At 36.3% G+C, this 21481-nt stretch overlaps 2 protein-coding genes across 4 annotated transcripts; both read right to left on the minus strand.

Annotated features, from left to right (window-relative positions):
• Positions 1–3638: 3638 nt before the first annotated feature.
• Positions 3639–9075, minus strand: LOC132902952 (uncharacterized protein K02A2.6-like). The gene is made up of 2 exons (XM_060950021.1): positions 8988–9075; positions 3639–7635 (listed from the first exon to the last, which is right to left on the minus strand). Exon 2 carries the CDS (start codon positions 7620–7622, stop codon positions 3771–3773), a length of 3852 nt encoding a protein of 1283 aa, XP_060806004.1. The 5' UTR covers positions 7623–7635; positions 8988–9075; the 3' UTR covers positions 3639–3770.
• Positions 9076–10465: 1390 nt separating this feature from the next.
• LOC106138445 (uncharacterized) lies at positions 10466–21457 on the minus strand. Of its 3 annotated transcripts, none has more exons than XM_060950023.1 (11): positions 21229–21457; positions 20856–20898; positions 20335–20523; positions 19362–19533; positions 17647–17816; positions 17290–17470; positions 16005–16145; positions 15058–15224; positions 14313–14424; positions 12249–12673; positions 10466–11695 (listed from the first exon to the last, which is right to left on the minus strand). In XM_060950023.1, the coding sequence occupies exons 2-11, from the start codon at positions 20889–20891 to the stop codon at positions 11303–11305; spliced, it is 1986 nt and encodes a 661-aa protein (XP_060806006.1). In that variant the 5' UTR covers positions 20892–20898; positions 21229–21457; the 3' UTR covers positions 10466–11302. The 3 variants fall into 3 exon arrangements, with proteins under 3 accessions (XP_060806006.1, XP_013195047.2, XP_060806005.1); XM_013339593.2 differs by having other exon boundaries at positions 20856–20907; XM_060950022.1 differs by having other exon boundaries at positions 20856–20913.
• Between the last annotated feature and the right edge of the window lie 24 nt (positions 21458–21481).

The raw sequence follows: 21481 nt of genomic DNA on the forward strand, positions 1-21481 counted from the left end.
AGTTCAATTGTGAAGCGCTTTCCTGTTTTAAACTGTATACCAACCGTTATTTTTCTTTTTTTATCCATAGGTCAAAGTCACGTTTCTGTTATTTGCATCATATTTAAATAATAATTTCGAACAAAAAATGCGATTTACTCTGGAATTTGTATAAAAATAATTGACAGAATGAATGTACTGTTGGCTCTGTCTACCCTGCAAGGGATATAGATGTGACTATATTTATGAATGTAAATCGCATAGAGCTTTTTTGTATTGCATAGATTAGGTATCTGTTGATTTTTTTGTAGATAAACATTTTCTACAATTTGTACATATGTACGAATTAACTGTTGATATTTTCAATAACTATATTTATAAAAAATATTTTGACAGTTTTTTTTTTTAAATGTATAGTTTCATTGATAAGCAAAATATTCCGTTAAAATTGCATTTCAGTTGTACTTTTTTTATTAATAAAGTTTTGTACAATCTGCATTGTTAATTTTTTTTTAAATTCACTTTTCCAACCGTTCCAGCGACACAGTGAGGCAAAGCGGAAGATGAGTCATCGTCCACGCCAAGACGCGGTAACCGTTATGATTTAAATTGCAACATACATACACACAGATATATAAATTTACACGTTACGGTACCTACTCGTATCGTATGCCGCATCGGGTTTTGTACATCGTTTTTATCTGCATATTTACATACATACATATGGTCACGTCTATATCCATTGCGGGGTAGACAGAGCCAACAGTCTTGAAAAGACTGAATGCCCACGTTCAGCTATTTGGCTTAATGATAGAATTGATATTCAAATAGTGACAGGTTGCTAGCCCATCGCCCTAAAAAGAATCCCAAGTTTTGTAAGCCTATCCCTTAGTCGCCTTTTACGACATCCATGGGAAAGAGATGGAGTGGTCCTATTCTTTTTTTTTGTATTGGTGCCGGGAACCACACGGCAAATCTGTATATTTTATGTATGTATTCAATTGAAACATGTTTTCCTTCAAAAACATTTCTACTTATATGACTCCTGTAAGGTTTGCTAATTCCGTAGCTTGGCACGACGCCGTGAAAAACTATCGCTGTCCCGTTAAACGTCATGAAAAAAAAGCGAAATAGTGATTATTTTCCATATAAATGGGCGCGTATCATACTACGGAGGCTACATTTTTCTTAAGAAATAAACAGAACTGCGGCCTTCGAAAGTGGCGGTCAGTATCATCCTGGTAATAGTCCCGGTTGCATCATCTGCCTGTAACCCGAAGCCTTTCACGAAACGAATCCTATCAAACCTCCTCAACTTCACATGGGAACTTTATTAACTACATAGGCAGTTAATTTTTTTTATAATACTGTTTGGTTGGATTTAGGGCTTTGGTTTGGTCCTTGGGCAGACAAATGAGGCCTAGGGTTTTTATCCAATAAATCCCACTGTTTAACTAGAAGAAATAGAACGGACGCATGCAGTACAGTACATTTCCATTAGTAAGTAATCATTTTTGAGATAGCGTACAATAATAAAAGACCGTTACAAAATACTCATGGTTATGTACGGAAGCTCGCTCACGAATCGTCTTCATTGTTTTATTTTAATTGTGTGCATCTGTTAAAAGTGAAATACAAACGGTCTGCTGATTTCATGTCAAGGCCTTAGCTTCCCCTACCCCAAGCTAGCATGACTTATAATTTTTATAAAGCGCCCGTGAATAATATTAGTTTTGGCTGTCCCTAGGTTATTCCTTTGCCAAACCGGTCTGACGACCTAACCTACTTTTGTTTATGGTCTTATTTTGTTTCGTGCGTTTCGATAAAAGTTTAAATTCGAATTCTAAATTTAAACTTAATGTCTAATCCATAATCAAACAACACTATTTTTTTCTTTATTTAAATACGAATTTAAGTTGTTTTGTCATGATATATACCAATAAATTTTAGTGGCTAGCATATTTATTTAAGTCCAATGAACTATGATCTGATTGCGTACTTTTACAACGAAATATTTTAATGGCTTATTTATCAACCACTAATCAAAGAATAATGCGTGTTGTTGAAGTATAAGCTTTAATTTTTCCGAATATAAGTACATGTCAAAGACATAAATGTGTAAAATATTGTTAAACCGGCTTCAAAAAATGGTGGTTTTAGTTTGACCTGTATGTATATATGTGTGTAAGTATGTCCGAGAGTATCTCTCGTTGCGCTGAATTGATTTTAATGCGTTGTTGAGGAAAGTTTTTTTGTAACACTAACAAGCGAATGTTTAAGGTTTAGAAAGACTTTATTCTCATAGGAATAACACAAAATTACTGAAAAAAGCGACTACTTATTTACAAAAATATTTCGACGACCATGCAATAATGTATGTTTTTGAAATTTAACCGACTTCTAAAAGGAGGATATCGATTGGAGTCGGTATTTTACAAAAGTTATTGTTGCTATTCAGCAACAAACATAAACATTTGTATTCACAAATGACCACGTTAAATCTACTTGTAAGGCCTGCAAATATCGCTTTAGAAGCGAAGTAATCGACTCGTGACGAGAAAAAGTGCAAGTTTCGTGTAACTATTACATTATAATTAACATTATTACATATTGCTACGCCATTTTTAGACTTATACAGTATTTGAGTGCGTCTTATGATTCCCTGGTCTACGAGGAACCTTTGAGGATATATTTTCGCCATTTCAGTCTTTACGTCTTAAGTTTTTATTTGTAGTACATCGGCGACCGAGCTGTGCTTGTAATAGTCGGTCGGTAGTGAAAACAAAAAAAAAACACCAAAAAATCTGAAACCAATTAAAAAAAAGTGAAAAAAAAAACTAAACAATGGTTAAATCGATTTTTTATCTATGTACCTATATTTATTTTAAATTATATTGAATATTGGATTTGATCAGTCAGTCACGTCCTGTTTTATATAATTTCAGTTTTCTATAAATAGCGTACGTTTGTCACTATCACATACTAATCTTTTATATTTCATTGGAAAAGATGAATGCGTTTACTGTGACTAAATTAAGTTAACAATGTTTAATTATTAACTTACAATGTATCCAAAAATGATTATAAGTATAACAAAGCAGTCAAGTGCGTATATTAACCACTTATATACCTACTTAAGATGATTCCGTCAAAGAAAAAATGTATATATATTTCCAAGAAATAGGGCCTATGTTTGATCTCCGATTAATTATCTATACTAATTCTTAAATCTTTATCAAAAGTGATTAAGCTATGAAAGAATAACAGATTAAATTTCTCATTTGATATAGTTTATAAGTAGTGCTTACATCTTATCCGTCTTTTTCTCTTACGGGGCAGACAGAGCTAATAGTCTCGAAAAGATTCGAAGGTCATCCACGTAAACAGGATGATGACAGTGTAATAATCGTGTATTTATATTTGGCTCGCCAACGCACCACCACACGTGTTACCGGTCTCGCTGTCAGACACCGACTGACTCACTCGACCGCACTCGTGACGTATGCGCTCGAGACAAACAACAAGATATATACATACACTACATCTCTTCCTTGTTTTAATTTATTTTATTATAATAATACACTTTGTGCAAAATATGTAAAGCCAAAATTAGATAATAGTAGTTTTATTTTTTATTTAATTATAACATGGTGGTTCGGTTTTTTAGTTATTGTTGGAATGTTAATTAAATCAGTATTTTACTTTAATTATAATTAATAAATCACTTCCCAAATAATCTATTCAATTCTGATACTTTGATAATCATCACATAATCAAATATACGGTCATCCCTATTTTTTCTCTATTTCATTATTACTATAATTGAGTTCAGCTTCACTTCCGTTTTTATCCAGAACTTTCCACTGCCCTTCGATTCTTTTCAAGTGAACTATATTTCTTCTCGATATTTGTCCTGTAGAATCATTTCGGACTTCTATATCTCCGCCATTGCTGTTTTCCACCGTGTGCGGAATTGGATCGTAATTCAGACTCAGTTTATTGTCCTTATGCATGTTTTTCAGGTACACTTTATCTCCCGGTTCTAGATTACACTCTTTTGCTTTGCGTTTTCTGTCTGCATATTCTTTTCCTAGCTGTTTCTTTTCTTTGTCCATGTCTCTCACATCGGAGTCCTCTGGTCGGCGGATGAGATCGCTCACCATCGGAACCTTATCACGGAATTGTCGTTTGAAGAATAATTCTGCAGGAGGTTTGCCAGTTACACTATGTGGTGTACTATTATACATAGTTAGGTATTCTTCCAAACCCTCTCTCCAATTACTGTTTTCCATTTGACTTATTTTCAAACGTTTAAGTATGTCCCGATTTTGGCGTTCTACTTCGCCGTTTTGTTGGGGCCAATAGGGTACGGTATTGTATAGAATTATGTTCCTCTCTTTACAAAACTGTTTAAATTCTTGGCTACAAAATTGTCTGCCATTGTCCGCCGTAATTGTTAGTGGATTTCCTAAACGGCTGAATATTTCTTTTAGATTATTTATAATATCCGAACTAGAAATCTTACGAATAATTTTGACTTCTTTATATCGGCTGAAATAATCGATTACAACCAATATATAATCACCACTCGGAAACGGTCCCATTAAATCCATGGCTATATCTACCCAAGGTTCATTCGGCAATTCTCGTCGCTTCAGTGGATTCGGTGGGTTTGGAGCTGAGACCAGGGTACAACTTTTGCATCCCTTCACCAAGGATTCAGCATCTTTGTCATATCTTGGCCACCAAACCTTGGTCCTCAATCTAGCCTTCATTAGTACTATTCCCGGGTGGCCCTCATGAGCTGCTGCAAGGACGTCCTTTCGTAATTGTGTTGGGATCACTAATCTTGTCCCTCTCAATAACACTCCGTCGGAAAAACAAAGCTCGTTTTTAAATAACGAGTAATTTTTGACACTACTATCCCAGTTATTATCATATATACCCTGTTTGACCTTAATGATCTCTTGGTCTTCTTCTGAATATTTTACAATATCTTTCAATGATATGGCATTTGGTTTTGTCATCTCTACAATTTGATGTATGTCATCTTGAATAGAATTAACTGCTGGTTTTTCCGAGTGGCATAATCTAGATAAACTATCCGCAATGTTTTCTTTACCTGGCTTATAAACCACCTTAAAATCATATGTCTGCAGTCGCATAATCCAACGCTCGATTCTTGCACATGGCTTATATTTGGGTCCAAATATGACTTCCAGAGGTTTATGATCCGTTACCAGTTCAAATTGCTTTCCATAAAGAAAAACGTGAAAATGCTCCACAGCCCAAACCAATGCAAGCGCTTCCTTTTCAGTTTGGCAGTATCTTCGTTCACAGTCAGTCAATGTTTTGTGCCCGTACGCAATAATTCGGGGACCTTTATTGTTCATTTGAACTAAAACTCCACCTAATGCTACAGGGCTGGCGTCAGCTATTACTATAGTTCGGTCCTTCACGTCATAGAAGCCCAGGGTAGGAATATTAGATAATGCTAATTTTAATTCTGCAAACGCATTCTTTTGGTTGGGTCCCCAGTTTTTGGTAATTTCTGATGCTTTCCCCGACTTTTTCCGAAGTAACTCTTTGAGAGGTTCAGTTGTAGTGGCTAAGTTAGGAATCCATTTCCCGACAAAGTTTATTAAACCCAAGAAGCTCTGAAGTTCACCTATGTTTATAGGTGCTCGAAATCCTTGTATACTTGAAACATATTTCTGTAAAGGTCTTACTCCTTTTTCTGAAAATTCGTGTCCCAGAAAATGTATTTCAGTCTTTCTAAATAAACATTTATCTTTTCTTAACACCACATTATTTTCTTCTAACGTTTCTATTACTTTCTTCAATCTTCTATCATGTTCTTCTATATTCTTCCCATGAATTAATATATCATCAATAAAATTGATGGTTCCTTCACATCCTAACAAGATCCTTTCCAGTGTCTTTTGGAAGATTTCAGGGGCGCATGCTATACCAAACATTAAACGTTTATACCTGAACAAACCTTTGCTCGTAATAAAAGTAGTAATGTAGCGACAATCGGGGTGTAGTTCAAGTTGATGAAATGCGTCTTTTATATCCAGTTTACTAAAATATTTTGCCTCCTTCATTTTGGGTAACAGTTTGTCCATTGTAGGTAATGGGTGGTTCTCTCGTAAGATTGCAGCATTCGCGCGTCTCATGTCGACACACAGTCTAATTTCTCCGTTATCCTTTAGCACCGGCACTATTGGAGACACCCATTTAGACGGACCTTGTACTTCTTCAATAATATCCCTATCTATTAGTTCTTTTATTTTAGTGTCCACTTTTTCTTCTAACGGTATGGGAATTCTTCGAAGTGGTTGAGAAATTGGATGTATTTTATCATCAATAGATATGTTGATTTGGACACCTTTAAGCTTAGGAAACGGTGCCTCCATTTCTGTCTGATTTACCTCCAATCCAATCCTGAGAACCCCCATGCTGATAGATGTCTCTTTGCCTAATAAATTTCTCGTGCCATCTTTTATCACGTAGAAAGTTGCTTTCTGCGATTTGCTAGCAATCCTAACATTTGATTCAAAGGACTCAATAACATTCAATGGTTGATTGCTTCCGTAACCATAAAATGTTTTATTTGGATTTTCAATTCGATTTTCCATTATTGCATTACTGTCTTTTAAAATTTTCCATGTTTTGCTTGTAACTAAATTGCATTTACAGCCTGAGTCGACTAACATATTAACTTTTGTACCCCCAACTTCACATTCTAACTCATTGTCTTCGTCTATTCTAAAAACATAGTTTAAGTCGTCTTTCGGTTTACTCCTTGTCTCATTATCTTTATTTTGTCCTTTGAATCTCTTGTTTTCAGTTTTATAATCATTTGTATCATTATTTCTTTTTATAGGTAATCTAGTCCGACAAAACTGGCGAAAATGTCCTTTCAAACCACATTTTAAACAATTTTTGTCTTTAGCTGGGCATTTGCTATCTTGAGACCCATGGTTCCTATTTCCACACCTACTACATTCAATGTTACTCCTCCGTTTTTTATAATTTCCTCCGGTACTTCGTGTCCCTTTTAAATCCACTTTGTTAACTTCTTGGCTTTTATTTGTTTCCTTACCAAAATCTTCAAGCTGTCGGTTAACTGCCTCAAGAGCGTTAGCTTCGAATATTATAGTGTCAAGTGTTATGGAATCTCCTGTTTGTAATATTTTCTTCCTCAACTCTTTTAACGAGCATTTTTCCGTTATTTGATCTATAATTTGTTCATCTTTATCCTTAAATTGGCATTTATCTGCTTGTTGCCTTAGGCGAACCAGGAATTTTTCGAATTTTTCGTTTGATTCTTGCGTTATTAATCGAAATAAATGTCGTTCATAAACTTTACTTTGCTTAGGTGCAAAGTAAGCATCTAGTTTATTTATTGCTGCTTTGAATACGTCTGTGTCGTCCGTACTGGTATCAGGAATGTTATAAAATACCTCTTGTAATTCTAAGCCACCGAAATGCAATAGACTAGCTTTCTTCTTTTGACTTGTATCGATACCCGCAGCGTCTAAATATATAGAGAGTGCTCGCTTCCAGCGTTCCCACCGTACACTTACTGATGTTGATTCTCCTTCGCAATCGAACTTTTCAAGCATAAGATGCGACATTGTAGGGTTGTATCTGGAATGAACCAGTAAATAACGATATGAATTTAATGAACAGCGATGCTGCTTTATTTCGTATCAATGTAATTATCAGCGATGCTGCCTAGTTCCATATCAATTTAATGATCAGCAATGTTGAATTGTTTTGTATCAATTTAATAATCAGCAATGCTGCCTAGTTCCATATCAATTTAATGATCAGCAATGCTGCCTTGTTTCATATCAATTTAATGGTCAGCAATGCTGCCTTGTTTCATATCAATTTAATGATCAGCAATGCTGCCTTGTTTCATATCAATTTAATGATCAGCAATGCTGCCTTGTTTAATATCAATCTAATAATCAGCAATGCTGCTTTGTTTCATATCAATTTAATGATCAGCAATGCTGCCTTGCTTTGTATCAATTTAATGATCTCAGCAATGCTGCCTTGTTTTGTATCAATTTAATGATCAGCAATGCTGCCTTATTTCGTACATCTTAATTATATAATAAACCATGTTGCTCAACAGCAATGTTCCAAATCATGTAAAAGTGGTAAGCAATTTTTTTTTTTTTTTTTTATACGAAACGTTGTTGTTGTTGTTATTTATTGAGCAACATACAATAAAAAGTACACATACAAAAGAAAATGTTGGAACCTATAGGAAGAGGCAGAAAACCTACGAGAGGTATTTGTTCTTGGGAATCGAACCCAACGCCTATTTAAATATCTTTGTCGTTCATCGTTCGCGCTCACGCATTCTACCCATGTAGGAATGTAGGTAATGTACCTCATCCTTTATTAGTTACACCTTAAGGAACTTGCCTTTTTTTTTTTTTTTTTTTTTTTTTTTTTTTTTTTTTTTTTTTTACGTATTTTCGAAAAGTATTTTTATTATATTATCGTTGAAAACCGCAATAATGTTTACATTTAATAATCCGGATTTTAAAAATCTTTAAATCTATTCAAAAGGTTGAGCCCCTCCTTATCAGTATTATAGTATAAAATCATTCCATGACTACGGTGAGTCATGGTGCATCTAATTGTAAACAACTTTGATGAATGCGCGGGTACATTGTAAACAAAAACCGCTACCTAGTACATAAAATAAATGCGATTTGTAAAATTTATTTAGTTAATATCAGATTTTCTTTATTAGAAATATGGTGTATTGGCATTTTAGATGTACCCTACTTTCATTTAACAATAACGAAATGTTACTGTTATACTTGTAGGTATAATATTTAATGCTGTAAAATGTTCCTTTGTATTATAAGCCTTTAAGTAAATGAAATTGCTCAGAACATTTTAGTTCACCTTTAAGTAAATGAAATCTTTTTATTACAGTTTAAAAATATTATTACAAAACAACATTATTTACTCACAGTTTATCCTCGTCGCCAATGTAATAATCGTGTATTTATATTTGGCTCGCCAACGCACCACCACACGTGTTACCGGTCTCGCTGTCAGACACCGACTGACTCACTCGACCGCACTCGTGACGTATGCGCTCGAGACAAACAACAAGATATATACATACACTACATCACATACACTACAGACAGTGAAAACTATTAAACAAGTTTATAAGCCTTTTCCTTATTTGACTTTTACAAAATGCGCGGTAAGAGAAGCAAACCATATCTTTTTTTTCTAGACCAACAGGGAAGTATGGAATGACGGTTTGAAGTCGTCTGCACTGCAGCGCTTAAGCAGAAATTTATTTTTACTATACTTTTTGCAGATATATTTGTGTTATACCGATAACTGATTTGTTGTAAATAAAATATTATTTGTGGGTAGAACCAGATTTTGTTTAATAATTTGAATCCACAACTATCTACATTATTAGGTACCTACTGACTATTAAAAGTTGCACCGATATATAGCATCCGGCAAGCAAATACGTAGATTCTAGAATTTGACATTTCATATAAAAAACATCTTTTGCGCAGTGCCAATAAAGTAGAATTTTATTCAACTTTCGTACTGGGCGCTATACCTGCGCAGAAGTAAATTATTTTAATGGCGCAAAAATATTAGAACTTGTCAGATCGGCGCCATTTTAATCCGCTATTATGAACGAGAGGGTAGTAGACATTTTGATTTTGGATTTAAAATTTTATTCACTTGGTAAAAGGTCGTTATTGTGTACATACATACATAAAAAATCACGCCTCTTTCCCGGAGGGGTAGGCAGAGACTACCTCTTTCCACTTGCCACGATCTCTGCATACTTCCTATTCGTTATTGTGTTTTGATTCTAATTTGGCGGTAGGTTGCGCTAATAACTTGATTTCAGCCCTAGATATTCAATAGGATTTAACTTCTTAGGAGCAATCTAGGATCGTGGTGGTGGCATTGGGGGACCCTGGGCTCCTTTTAAAGTCAAGGACGCAACCAGGTCTAAGGCCCGGAGGAAGACGGTGCCGTACCTAAGTGTAATCACAGATTACTTAAACAATCAGCTAGTAATATATTAATTCATTCATTCATATAATCACGTCCATATCCTTAGCGGAGTAGACAGTCAAAATACCGATAGGCCACGTTCAGCTGTTAGGTTTGATGATAAAATTGGGATTTAAATAGTGACAGGTTGCAAGGAATCCCAAGTTTATAAGCCTATCCATTAGCCGCCTTTTACGATATCCATAGGAAAGAGATGGAGTGGTCCTATTCTTTTTTATATTGGTGCCGGGAACCACACGGTACACCAAAATATATGTGAGCGATAAGATATAAAAACTCTGTAAAAATTTAACGAAAGGATTTAATAATAAATAAAATAGATCAGTATGCAAGTATATATTTTTTTTTATCGTTTTAATTTATAATTAAAACGATCAAAAATTAGCTCAATAAATACAACAAAACTTGAAAATCACTTTTTAAACTGCCCGAGCCGCAGTAACGAATTAACGTTTTACGTACTTACATACATACTGTTTTACAAAAATAACTTACTTACCTACCTAATATCATAGCTTTATTTACATAAAACAAAAATCATTATAAATATAATTTATAAAAACTTTTAAACTCTATACCTGATTTATTATAAGTTAACTAAAAATAGAAATACAGAGTAGGTTTAATTTAAAATATCCATATTTTAAAATTAAGATCATGTGACAATCCATACAATAGATTAGTATAGTCAAACAAGAATTTAAACATTCAACTTAATAAAATTGCTTTATACATTGAAAAAAATCGCTTTACATAGAAAAAACTCTATAGATTACGGTACTCATAAATTTTTGATACTTTTAATATCACTTGTGATGATATATGACCTTATTAACTAACTAGCTGTGCCCGCGACTTCGTCCGCGTGGAATAGTTGCTTTGGGCAACATTGAAGACCCTCAAGGATGAATAATTTTCCCCGTTATTTTGACATTTTCCATTATTTATTCGCTCTTATAGTTGCAGCGTGTTATTATATAGCCTTAAGCCTTCCTCGATAAATGGTCTATTTAACACAAAAAAAAAATTCAATTAGTTCCTGAGATTAGCGCGTTCAAACAAACTAACTCTTCAGCTTTATAATATTAGTATAGATTCATTACAAATTGTGAATTCGGTGAGTCAGGTATTTACACGAAGCGACTCCCGTCTGACCTCAGCAACTTTTGCCTAAACTAACCTTATTGGATCATGGTAAAATCATTTGAAATTATTAATATAAATGTCAAATAACACTGTCCTGTGTGTTTTGAGTCAAATGCCTGTTAACTATATATCTCCTTGTAGTTCTCATTCTCGCCGCGGCGACACTGTCGAAAACCCATTTAGAGCTGACTTCGCCGTTTCTCACACCAACTGTCAAATCGAATTCCTGCCCGCCATTTTGAGACAATCCTCCATTTTGTTCAACGCTTTTGCCGCCAATTTGTGTCAATCCGCCATTTTGTTGAACGCTTCGGCCGCCATTTTGTACAGCGGCACCGCATAACGTCAAAAGTTGAATGGCGGCGTCTTTTTGTTCGGCGTTCGGTGTGACCCGCACTTTCATACCGTAAAATACGTCGTAACCGTATTCTGAACGCAGTTTGCCTAACACTGTTCGTTCTATGCGCGCTTTCTGGAATAAAAGTCATATGAATGACGTCAATATAAGGAGATATCTCTTGGATCTTATAAACACATGTTATATGTTTAATCAGAAGACTTTAAGACAGCAGATAAATCACATAAATATGATAGATTGCTGTACCTAAATAACGTCACGTCTATATCCCTTGCGAAGTAGACAGAGAAACAGTTCAGAAAAATCTGAAAAGTCAAGTTCAGCTGTATGGCTTAATGATGGAATTTAAATTCAGATAGTGACAGGTCGCTAGCCCATCCAAATTTATTAGCCATTCCCTTAATCGCGTTTTACGACATCCATGGGAAAGATATGGAATTTTCCTTTTCTAAAGTGCCGAGAATCACACGGCACAATACGGTTCTATACAGCTTAATTTATAAATATATACGGGAAAAATAACACAGATTGACTTAGCCTCGAAGTAAGTTCGAGACTTGTGTTACAAGATACCAACTTAACGATACTATATTTTAAAATAAATACTTATATAGATAAACATCCAAGACCCAGTCCAACCACAGAAAATAAACATAAATAAACATACCTGTGAAATCTTCTTCAAATGCGGCACCTCATAACCATGATGGTGTAACCAAGTATTATTCGCCAAAGAATCTAAAGCCCATTGCGCGTTCAACACTCTACAACCTCTAGCGGCGCCTAACAAAGCGTTCAATGTACGCGCTTTTTGCAATTCGCTCCTGTGAACTACCCTCATTTCATTACCAGTACTTATCACATTATTTTGTACTGAACTTTCGGGACTAGTATTTTTATTGTTTATACTAGATACAGTGATATTATTTTTGGTATTATTCTTAAGACTATTGATGGCAGTTTTTGTACGTGAACTAGTTGTGGTATTTTTGGAACACGTATTTGTGCTGGTATTTTTGGAACACGTATTTGTGATGTTGAGTGCTGTCACGCCGGAACAGTTGCGTTCTGGACTATCGGAGCGACATGAACCTGAGAGAGACAAATTATTGAGATTAGAGAAAAGAAAGAAAAAATCTGTAGTCGTAAGTGGCGTACGTACTAATATTATAAATGTGAAACATACATACATACATATGGTCACGTCTATATCCCTTGCGGGGTAGACAGAGCCAACAGTCTTGAAAAGACTGATAGGCCACGCTCAGCTATTTGGCTTCATGATGGAATTGAGATTCAAATAATGACAGGTTGCTAGCCCATCGCCTAAAAAAAAGAATCCTTAGTTTGTAAGTCTATCCCTTAAATGTAAAAGTGTGTTAGTATGTCAGTTTTTTACGTCGAAACGACAGAATCGATCTTCGTGATTTTTTTTTACTTTCGAGTAATTTCGCATATGTACGTACAGTGAAGTACGGAGAAGGTCATAGGATGTCGTAAAAGGCGACTAAGGGATGGGCTTAGGATTCTTGTTTTAGGCGATGGGCTGGCGACCTGTCACTATTTGAATCTCAATTCTAACATTGGCCAAGCAGCTGAGCGTGGCCTGTCCGTCTTTTCGGGACTTTTGGCTCAGTCTACCCCGCAAGGGATATTGACGTGATTTTATGTATGTATGTATGTACGTACGTACTTACATAGGTATGTAAGTACGTACGCGTACAATTATTTATTTGACGTCAACCAATGTTGTGAAACTAAAAGTTTTGACAATTATTAAGCGATATGAAGTATCCTAGAATCTATACTAATATTATAAAGCTGAAGAGTTTGTTTGTTTGAACGCGCTAATCTCAGGAACTACTGGTTCGAATTTAAAAATGCATTTTGTGTTGAATAGACCATTTATCGAGAAAGGCTTTAGGCTATATAACATCACGCTGCAACTATTAGGAGCGAAGAAATTATTGAAAATGTGAAAAGAACGGGGAAAATTATTTATCCTTGAGGGCTTCAATGATGACCAAAATAACTATTCCACGCGGACGAAGTCGCGGGCACAGCTTATAATTAATATATTTATTTTTTTTAAATTTGTATTTCTTTTTCAGCATAACCTGGTACGTATATGGTTGCGTACACGTATAAATACTCTCGTAGGTACTCACCAAGTACAACGTGCGTAGTTCTCCTGTTGACGTGCCACTGTACGCGTCCGTACAGTTTACGTCTAGTACGAGTAATAACGGACACAAAACTTTATTTTTGACTTTCTTTACTGAAGTATACATACTTCAGTATAACCAGGTACGTATTTGTGCGTACACGTACAAATACTCTCGTAGGTACTCACCAAGTAAAACGTGCGTAGTTCTCCTGTTGACGTGCCACTGTACGCGTCCGTTCAGTTTACGTCTAGTACGAGTAATAACGGACACAAAACTTTATTTTTGACTTTATTTACTGAAGTATATACATATACTTCAGTATAACCAGGTACGTATATGGTTGCGTACACGTACAAATACTCTCGTAGGTACTCACCAAGTACAACGTGCGTAGTTCTCCTGTTGACGTGCCACTGTACGCGTCCGTACAGTTTACGTCTAGTACGAGTAATACCGGACACAAAACTTTATTTTTGACTTTATTTACTGAAGTATACATACTTCAGTATAACCAGGTACGTATATGGTTGCGTACACGTACAAATACTCTCGTAGGTACTCACCAAGTAAAACGTGCGTAGTTCTCCTGTTGACGTGCGACTGTACGCGTCCGTTCAGTTTACGTATCGCGTCGCAGACCGCGTGGCGTTCGGCGCGATCCATACCCGTAAGTACCTGAGGTATCATAAAAATATATTACTTAGTCTTTATGTACAACTAGCTTCCGCCCGCGACTCCATCCGCGCGGATATCGGTCTTCGAGTGGATGGTTTATTTCTCAATTTAAAATTATAAATCTGACAATGATATGGTCACGTCTATATCCCTTGCGGGGTGGACAGAGCCAACAGTCTTGAAAAGACTGAACGGCCACGTTCAGCTATTTGGCTTAATGATAGAATTGAGATTCAAATAGTGACAGGTTGCTTGCCCATCGCCTGAAAAAGAATCCCAAGTTTGCAAGCCTATTAGTCGCCTTTTACGACATCCATGGGAAAGAGATGGAGTGGTCCTATTCTTTTTTGTACTGGTGCCGGGAACCACGCGGCACTAGAGTGTTACCTGAGGGCATAAAAATATATAACTTAGTCGTTTCATTCAGTTCCATTTATTTTTTAATGTAGACAAGGTGCATTCGTCCACGATTTAGATTTGCTAGATTGTACATTTGTAAATTGACGTCCGCTGAAAATGCTGCAGTGTAGTTTGTTCCGCCACGGACTCTACTCATGCGCTTTGGAAGCGGTTGACTAAAGCCAGGAGGAAGAAATTTTCCTTAAAATAGGAAAATATAAAAGAAAAACTCACGATTCTCGGTTTAATCTCAGCAGAAACGCAGTGAACCCGTTGCGCGGCGGGCGCTGCGCAGGCGCCGACCAGTCTGCGCGCCATCCGCTCGGCTCTGGCGAGCTCTTTGCGATCTCGTTGCGTTACCGCTGCGATTTTGTTGCGTTTCTCGCCTGGTGTCTCTGCGTCTGAAATGTGGAGATATACTTAGTAGTTTATAGTTTCTTTGGTCACAACAAGTCCTATTTCTGTTCGATTATTTTTTCAATTCGAGACGACACATAGGTATATTTTCTGTTGCCACACGTCGTGCATTATTCTTTTGCTTCATCCTCATTTATCAATCTTTGCATGCCAGCTAGTCGGTTATGAGACAACAATAAGTATTATAAGGTTTTTACAGCATGTTATTTCTTTGCTAATAGACTTAGGTTTATCTTAATCTATACTAATATTATAAAGCTAAAGAGTTAGTTTCTTTGAAACTATAATGCTAATCTCAGAAACTACTGGTTGGAATTGAAAAAATATTTTTATGTTTAGTAGACCATTTATCGAGGAAGGCTTTAGGCTGTATAACATCACGCTGCAACTATAAGGAGCGAAGAAATAATGGCAAATGTGAAAAAAAAACGGGGATAATTATTCCTCCTTGAGGGCTTCAATGATGCCCAAAATAACTATTCCACGCGGACGAAGTCGCGGGCACAGCTAGTATCTATACTAATATTATAAAGCTGTAGAGTTCGTTTGTTTGAACGCGCTAATATCAAGAACTACAAGTTCGAATTGAAAAATTCTTTTTTGCGTTGAATAGACCATTTATAGGCTTTCAAGCCCCGTAACTTTACTACCAGCCCATACGGATTCTGAATAGTAAACAAGACGAATGTGCGCAGAGGCGCACAGAATCAGATGATTAAGGATAGGAGATCCTTAATCACCTGATTCTTAACATCCATACTGACCTGATTCCTCATCAGACTTCCTCATCACCTCAGTCTCTTTCTGAGTGAACAGCTTCCGCCTGGATTTGGTCGGACGCGGGCTGCCGACCGACGAATTAGGTAAAGCCCGACGGGGCGCTGTGTTCACTCGAGATTCTACGTCTGAAATACAATAATATTATAAATTCGATAATATGAATTAGTTAAGATGGTTCGGTCATGTGGAGAGGATGAATGAAAACAGGTTGACTAAGCAGATATACAAGGAGAGTGTGGAGGGAAAGGTCGGAGTGGGGAGACCGAGACGAACGTATCTTAATCAAATTAAGGACGTCCTGGTAAAGGGTCAGGTCAAAAGTACCCGAAACCGCCGAGCTTGTATGAAGAGAGTTGTGAATGTGGATGAAGCGAAGGGAGTATGCAGAGATCGTGGCAAGTGGAAAGAGGTAGTCTCTGCCTACCCCTCCGGGAAAGAGGCGTGATTTTATGTATGTATTTGTATGTATTATAAATTATTTTTTCGTTGAATAAACCATTTATCGAGGAAGGCTTAAGGCTATATAATATAACATCACGCCGCAACTATAAGGAGCAAAGAAATAATGGAAAATGTGAAAAAAAAAACAAAACGGGGAAAATTATTCATCGTTGAGGGCTTCAATGATTACTATTCCACGCGGACGAAGTCGTGGGCACAGCTAGTAAGTACATACATATTATTACTTTTTATCCCTAACGGGGTAGCCAACGCTTAAACGAACGAAAAAGCCATATTAGTGTAAGCTGTAGGTGTATAGTCATGTCTATATCCCTTGCGGGGCAGACAGAGCCTTGTAAATGACAGAAAGGCCACGTTTAGCTGTATAGCTAAGTGATGGAATTGAAATTCGTATATACGTAGGTAATTATATGATGATGGTATGAAAATTTTATTTTGTACACATTTTCAATATTTAATCGTAAGTACCAATTTAATAAAAATACATACATATGCTCACGTCTATATCACTTGCGGGGTAGACAGAGCCAACAGTCTTGAAAAAACTGAATGGCCACATTCAGCTATTTGGCTTAGTGAAAGAATTGACATTCAAATAGTGACAGGTTGCCAGCCCATCGCCTAAAAAAGAATCCCAAGTTTGTAAGCCTATCCCTTAGTCGCCTTTTACGACATCCATGGGAAAGAGATGGAGTGGTCCTATTCTTTTTTGGATTGATGCTGGGAACCACACGGCTTTTTTTTTAGCTTTAATAAATATATACACATAAAAATATGTTGTAATAGTAAAAATAATTTGTTTCATACCTATAGTGGAATCTCCAGATTTATCCTTCGACGTGTTCTTAGACGTGTCCGCCGACGTGTCCGCCGACGTGTCGCGGTCGGTTTCGCTCGACAACCGCAGCCTGGCCGGTCTGTTCTCACGTTCCTCTTCTTTGTCGGACAGTAGTTCTAGGAGTGGTATGTTTTCCATTTCGGCTTTTTTCTGTAATAAAAAAAAAAAAACAATATTATTTATTTTCTTTTTAGTTAGGGATATAGACGTGATGATATGTATGTATGTAAAAAATTTAAAACGTTTAATTCAAAAAAAAAAATACGACAAGTATGCGACGTGTTATTACCACAGTACATAAAATATGACAACCGATCACCACTCACCAAGAGCTGCCTAAGCGTCCTCGGCGACGGCAAGTCCGAAGCCCTAGCGGCGGCCGGGAACGCCCGCTCCGGCAGCCGGGCCGCGGAGGCCGCGCACGCCTCCACCCACAGCGGGGACACGAGGCGGCACGCCAGCGCGCGCGCACGCGCTCGGGTGCCCACGCTGCCGGCTGGAATTTGACGTTGAAGGAAATGCTGCAGTGCAGTTTGTTGCCGCTTCTTCTGCACTGACGCCTTGGAAGCGTTTCAAGTTATTTGTTTGACGTCAACCAATGTTGTGAAACCAAAATTATTAAGCGATATGAAGTATCCTATAATAATGAATAAAATTTGAATTTTGAATTGTCATAATCCTACGTTTGCGAGTATGTCAGGATGTCAGTACGGATGTTTGTTACTCTTTCACGCAAAAACTACTTAACCGATTACGATGAAATTTGGTATGTAGGTAGCTGAAGACCCAGAATAACATGTAGGCTACTTTTTATCCCGGAGTTCCCGCGGGATTGATAGGGTTTCCATGCGGACGTACATAGAATAGAATAGATTTATTTTCAAAATTGGATACAAGGTATCACTTATTGACGTCACATCATCTATTAATTCTAATAACTACTACATATACATACATACGACTACAATATTTTCTTAAAAAGACTGTGAGATAACGAATTATTTTAATTATTGTAGTGCCGTGTGGTTTTCGGCATTTTAGAATAGAACCACTCGCATATCTTTCCCATAGATGTCGTGAAAGGTGATAAGAGATAGGTTTACAAAATTTGAGGTTCTTCTTTTAGGCGATGGGCTAGCAACTTGTCATTATTTGAATCTCAATTCCATTATTAAGTCATACGGTCAGCTGTTATGCTTAATGATGGAATTTGACGGCCTCTGTGGCGCAGCAGTAGCTTGACTGTGACATAATAAGTCCTGAGTTGGAATCCCAGCTTGGACATGATGTGAAAAGAGAAACTTATATTTTTTATTTATTTATAAGTAATCAATTTGTCCCTTATTTATTTTCTTCTTCCGTCCTTGGTCCCATTATTTGTGGTGGGTTCTCCACTTTTTTGGTTTTAAATAAGATTTCATGAAGAGATTAATTGAATGTGGATGAAGCGAAAGAAGTATGGAGGGATAGTCGTAAGTGAATGCGCAATCTCTGCCTACCCCGAACGGTAAAAAGGCGTGATTTTATATATGTAACCGATCCACCTGACTTCCACAACCTTAGCCGGGGAACTAGTCAGTCAGTATATGTCATGATCATGATCACAAATCCAATTTTTTGGTTTCTGTATTTAATATAATATCTTTATTTATTTACTAGAGGCCGCCCGCGACTTCGTCCGCATGGAAACCCTATCAATCCCGCGGGAACTCTGGGATAAAAAGTAGCCTATGTGTTATTCTGGGTCTTCAGCTACCTACATACCAAATTTCATGGTAATCGGTTCAGTAGTTTTTGCGTGAAAGAGTAACAAACATCCATACATCCATACAAACTTTCGCCTTTATAATAGTAGTAGGATTTATGTACACAAAATAATATACAGGAGCATTTATTACAGTAATTCTAGTACAAAGGTGCTACTTATTTCTAAAGAAATCTCTTCCAGTAGACCCATGAGAGAAAAGATGAATTTTGGAGCGGTATGGCGTGTGCATAATATTCTTTCATTCAGTCGTAAAGTTTCCTAGCTGATTTTTACCTTGTGACCACACCAAATGCGTGACAATTGGACTCCAAGTCGGCACCACGGTGGCACCCAGGGCCGTCAGCGCAGCCCTAAGCGCTAACGCTCTCATCTCCGCCCCCACATCCACCAGGGCTACCACTCCGTGTAGAACCTCACTGTTAGCTTGCATTGTTTTGGAGAATTCCTGTTAAAGAAGGATCCAATCATTAGACATTGGCAGCTAGCTGTCGCCCGCGGCTTCGTTCGCCGTAATAAGTTGATTGAAATAGCTGAACCACCTGGATTGTCACTTAAGAGTTTGACGGCCTCTGTGGTGGAGCGGTAGTGCGCTTGTTTTGATGTCCCGGGCTTCGAATTCCGGTCAGGGCATGATGAGAAACGAACTTTCTCTGATTGGCCTGGGCAAGACTCAGGCTAATCTATCCATCCATATATCTATAGTATAAGTATTTATTATGAAATATGGCATCATGTAGTATCTCGAGGCTAACTCAATCTATGTAATCTGCCATGTATATAGTATTTATTTGTACGTCCTATAAAATTTTATAAATCTGCTACTCTTAATAAGTTATCTACAAAAGTTATTATCTTGCAATATCAAGTAGTCTGAAGAAGGACATAGGGTATATTTCATCTCGGTAAAAACCATAGTTACTGTGGAACCTGTACTCTTTTGTAGATGACGCTAAATTCATTGCTTTTTTGTAGACGGCGCTAATTTCACACAGCCAAAGTTGCGAGTAAAAGCTAGTTAATTTATAAATAAACTAGCGACCCGCCCCGGCTTCGCACGGGTGCAAAATTATAAATGTTATTATACATAAAAAACCTTCATCTTGAATCACTCTACCTGTTACAAAAAACCGCATCAAAATCCGTTGCGTAATTTTAAAGATTTAAGCATACAGACAAACAGACTAAAATAGCGACTTTGTTTTATACTATGTAGTGATAGTGGAAAAACAGTTCCATAAATGCTTACCGTTCCATTCACATATTTCTTGATATTTTGCAAGGTTTCGGTATGGTTCTGTTTTTTGGCTGTGTTCTTATAAAGGTTACGTTTCCTCAATACATTTGTCTTGTTTTTGTCCTCTGGCGCATCTGAGGTTCCTTTCAATTCTGACCATTCTTCCCTTAGTCGGATCCTTTCAGCGACGGCTGAACGACGCTGTAAAAATAATATAACATAAAGAATAAGAATCAATATAAATTAATACTTATATTTATTATTAAGTATATAATAAATGTCAAATAAATCAAGAATAAAATTATATCAAAAAAATGGTCTGATTCAATTTTATTAGATGTAAGTGCACTCTATTTTGAGTGTTCATGCACATTTTTGGAAGCAACTTTGTAAAATCAAATAGTTAATTAAATTGCTAAATTCTGAACCATGTGATATAAGTATTTTATTTATGTGATATCTGGGCTCCAAAAATATGTTCCGTGTAAATGTGTCTTTGTGATTTGTCATAGTTATTTATTTATTGTACTTACCAATCCTGCTGCACTCCTGTTATTTTCTTTATTCATTGCTACTCTGTAACAATTAAAACTAATCTAATAAATATAAGCAGATACAAACAAAAGAAATGAACTTTAAAAATCATGATGATTATAGACACATTCAAAGGATGAATTGGATGTTGTAGCAAAATAACAATTACATGTGATGAAATGTTTTGGAGAACTAAAATACATGCAAGATGAGGACAAACTAATTAAATACTTTAATTTAATAATAAATATGTACACAGCTGTTGATTAGTCTTAATAATTCATGCATTAAATATTAATTAATTAATTTATAATGCGTATTTATTTTATAAACAAATAAAGTGATTGAAAAATAAGAAATTATTTAATTTACCTTGTTTACCAATAAAAATATTAATAAGTACCTAGCAAAATTAGGTACTAATGTTTTTCGTCACTCTTTCAATGATTACCTAGTTTAATGATCTAAAGATTTGTGATTTTAAACTGAATTTACAAAAAAACATTGTCAAATTTATCGAATCTTATTAAAATCACACATTTTTAACAAAAACTAAATAAAGATACGTTTTTCAACATCAACCATCGACTGAATACGAACATGTAGGATCTTGTTTTGTTTTCGT

Source organism: Amyelois transitella, chromosome 20 (assembly GCF_032362555.1).
Source record: "Amyelois transitella isolate CPQ chromosome 20, ilAmyTran1.1, whole genome shotgun sequence".
NCBI lineage: Eukaryota > Metazoa > Arthropoda > Insecta > Lepidoptera > Pyralidae > Amyelois > Amyelois transitella.

What these genes read in the sequence shown, in the direction of transcription:
- LOC132902952 (XM_060950021.1), bottom strand. Translation starts at nt 7,622, where the DNA reads ATGTCGCATCTTATGCTTGAAAAGTTCGATTGCGAAGGAGAATCAACA.
- LOC106138445 (XM_060950023.1), bottom strand. Translation starts at nt 20,891, where the DNA reads ATGAATAAAGAAAATAACAGGAGTGCAGCAGGATTG. An exon ending in GCATTTGGTGTGGTCACAAG is followed by an intron (nt 17,817 to 19,361) that starts GTAAAAATCAGC and finishes GTCAAATTCCAG; the next exon opens with CCGGCAGCGTGGGCACCCGA. An exon ending in ATTTGAAGAAGATTTCACAG is followed by an intron (nt 11,696 to 12,248) that starts GTATGTTTATTT and finishes CTTTTATTCCAG; the next exon opens with AAAGCGCGCATAGAACGAAC.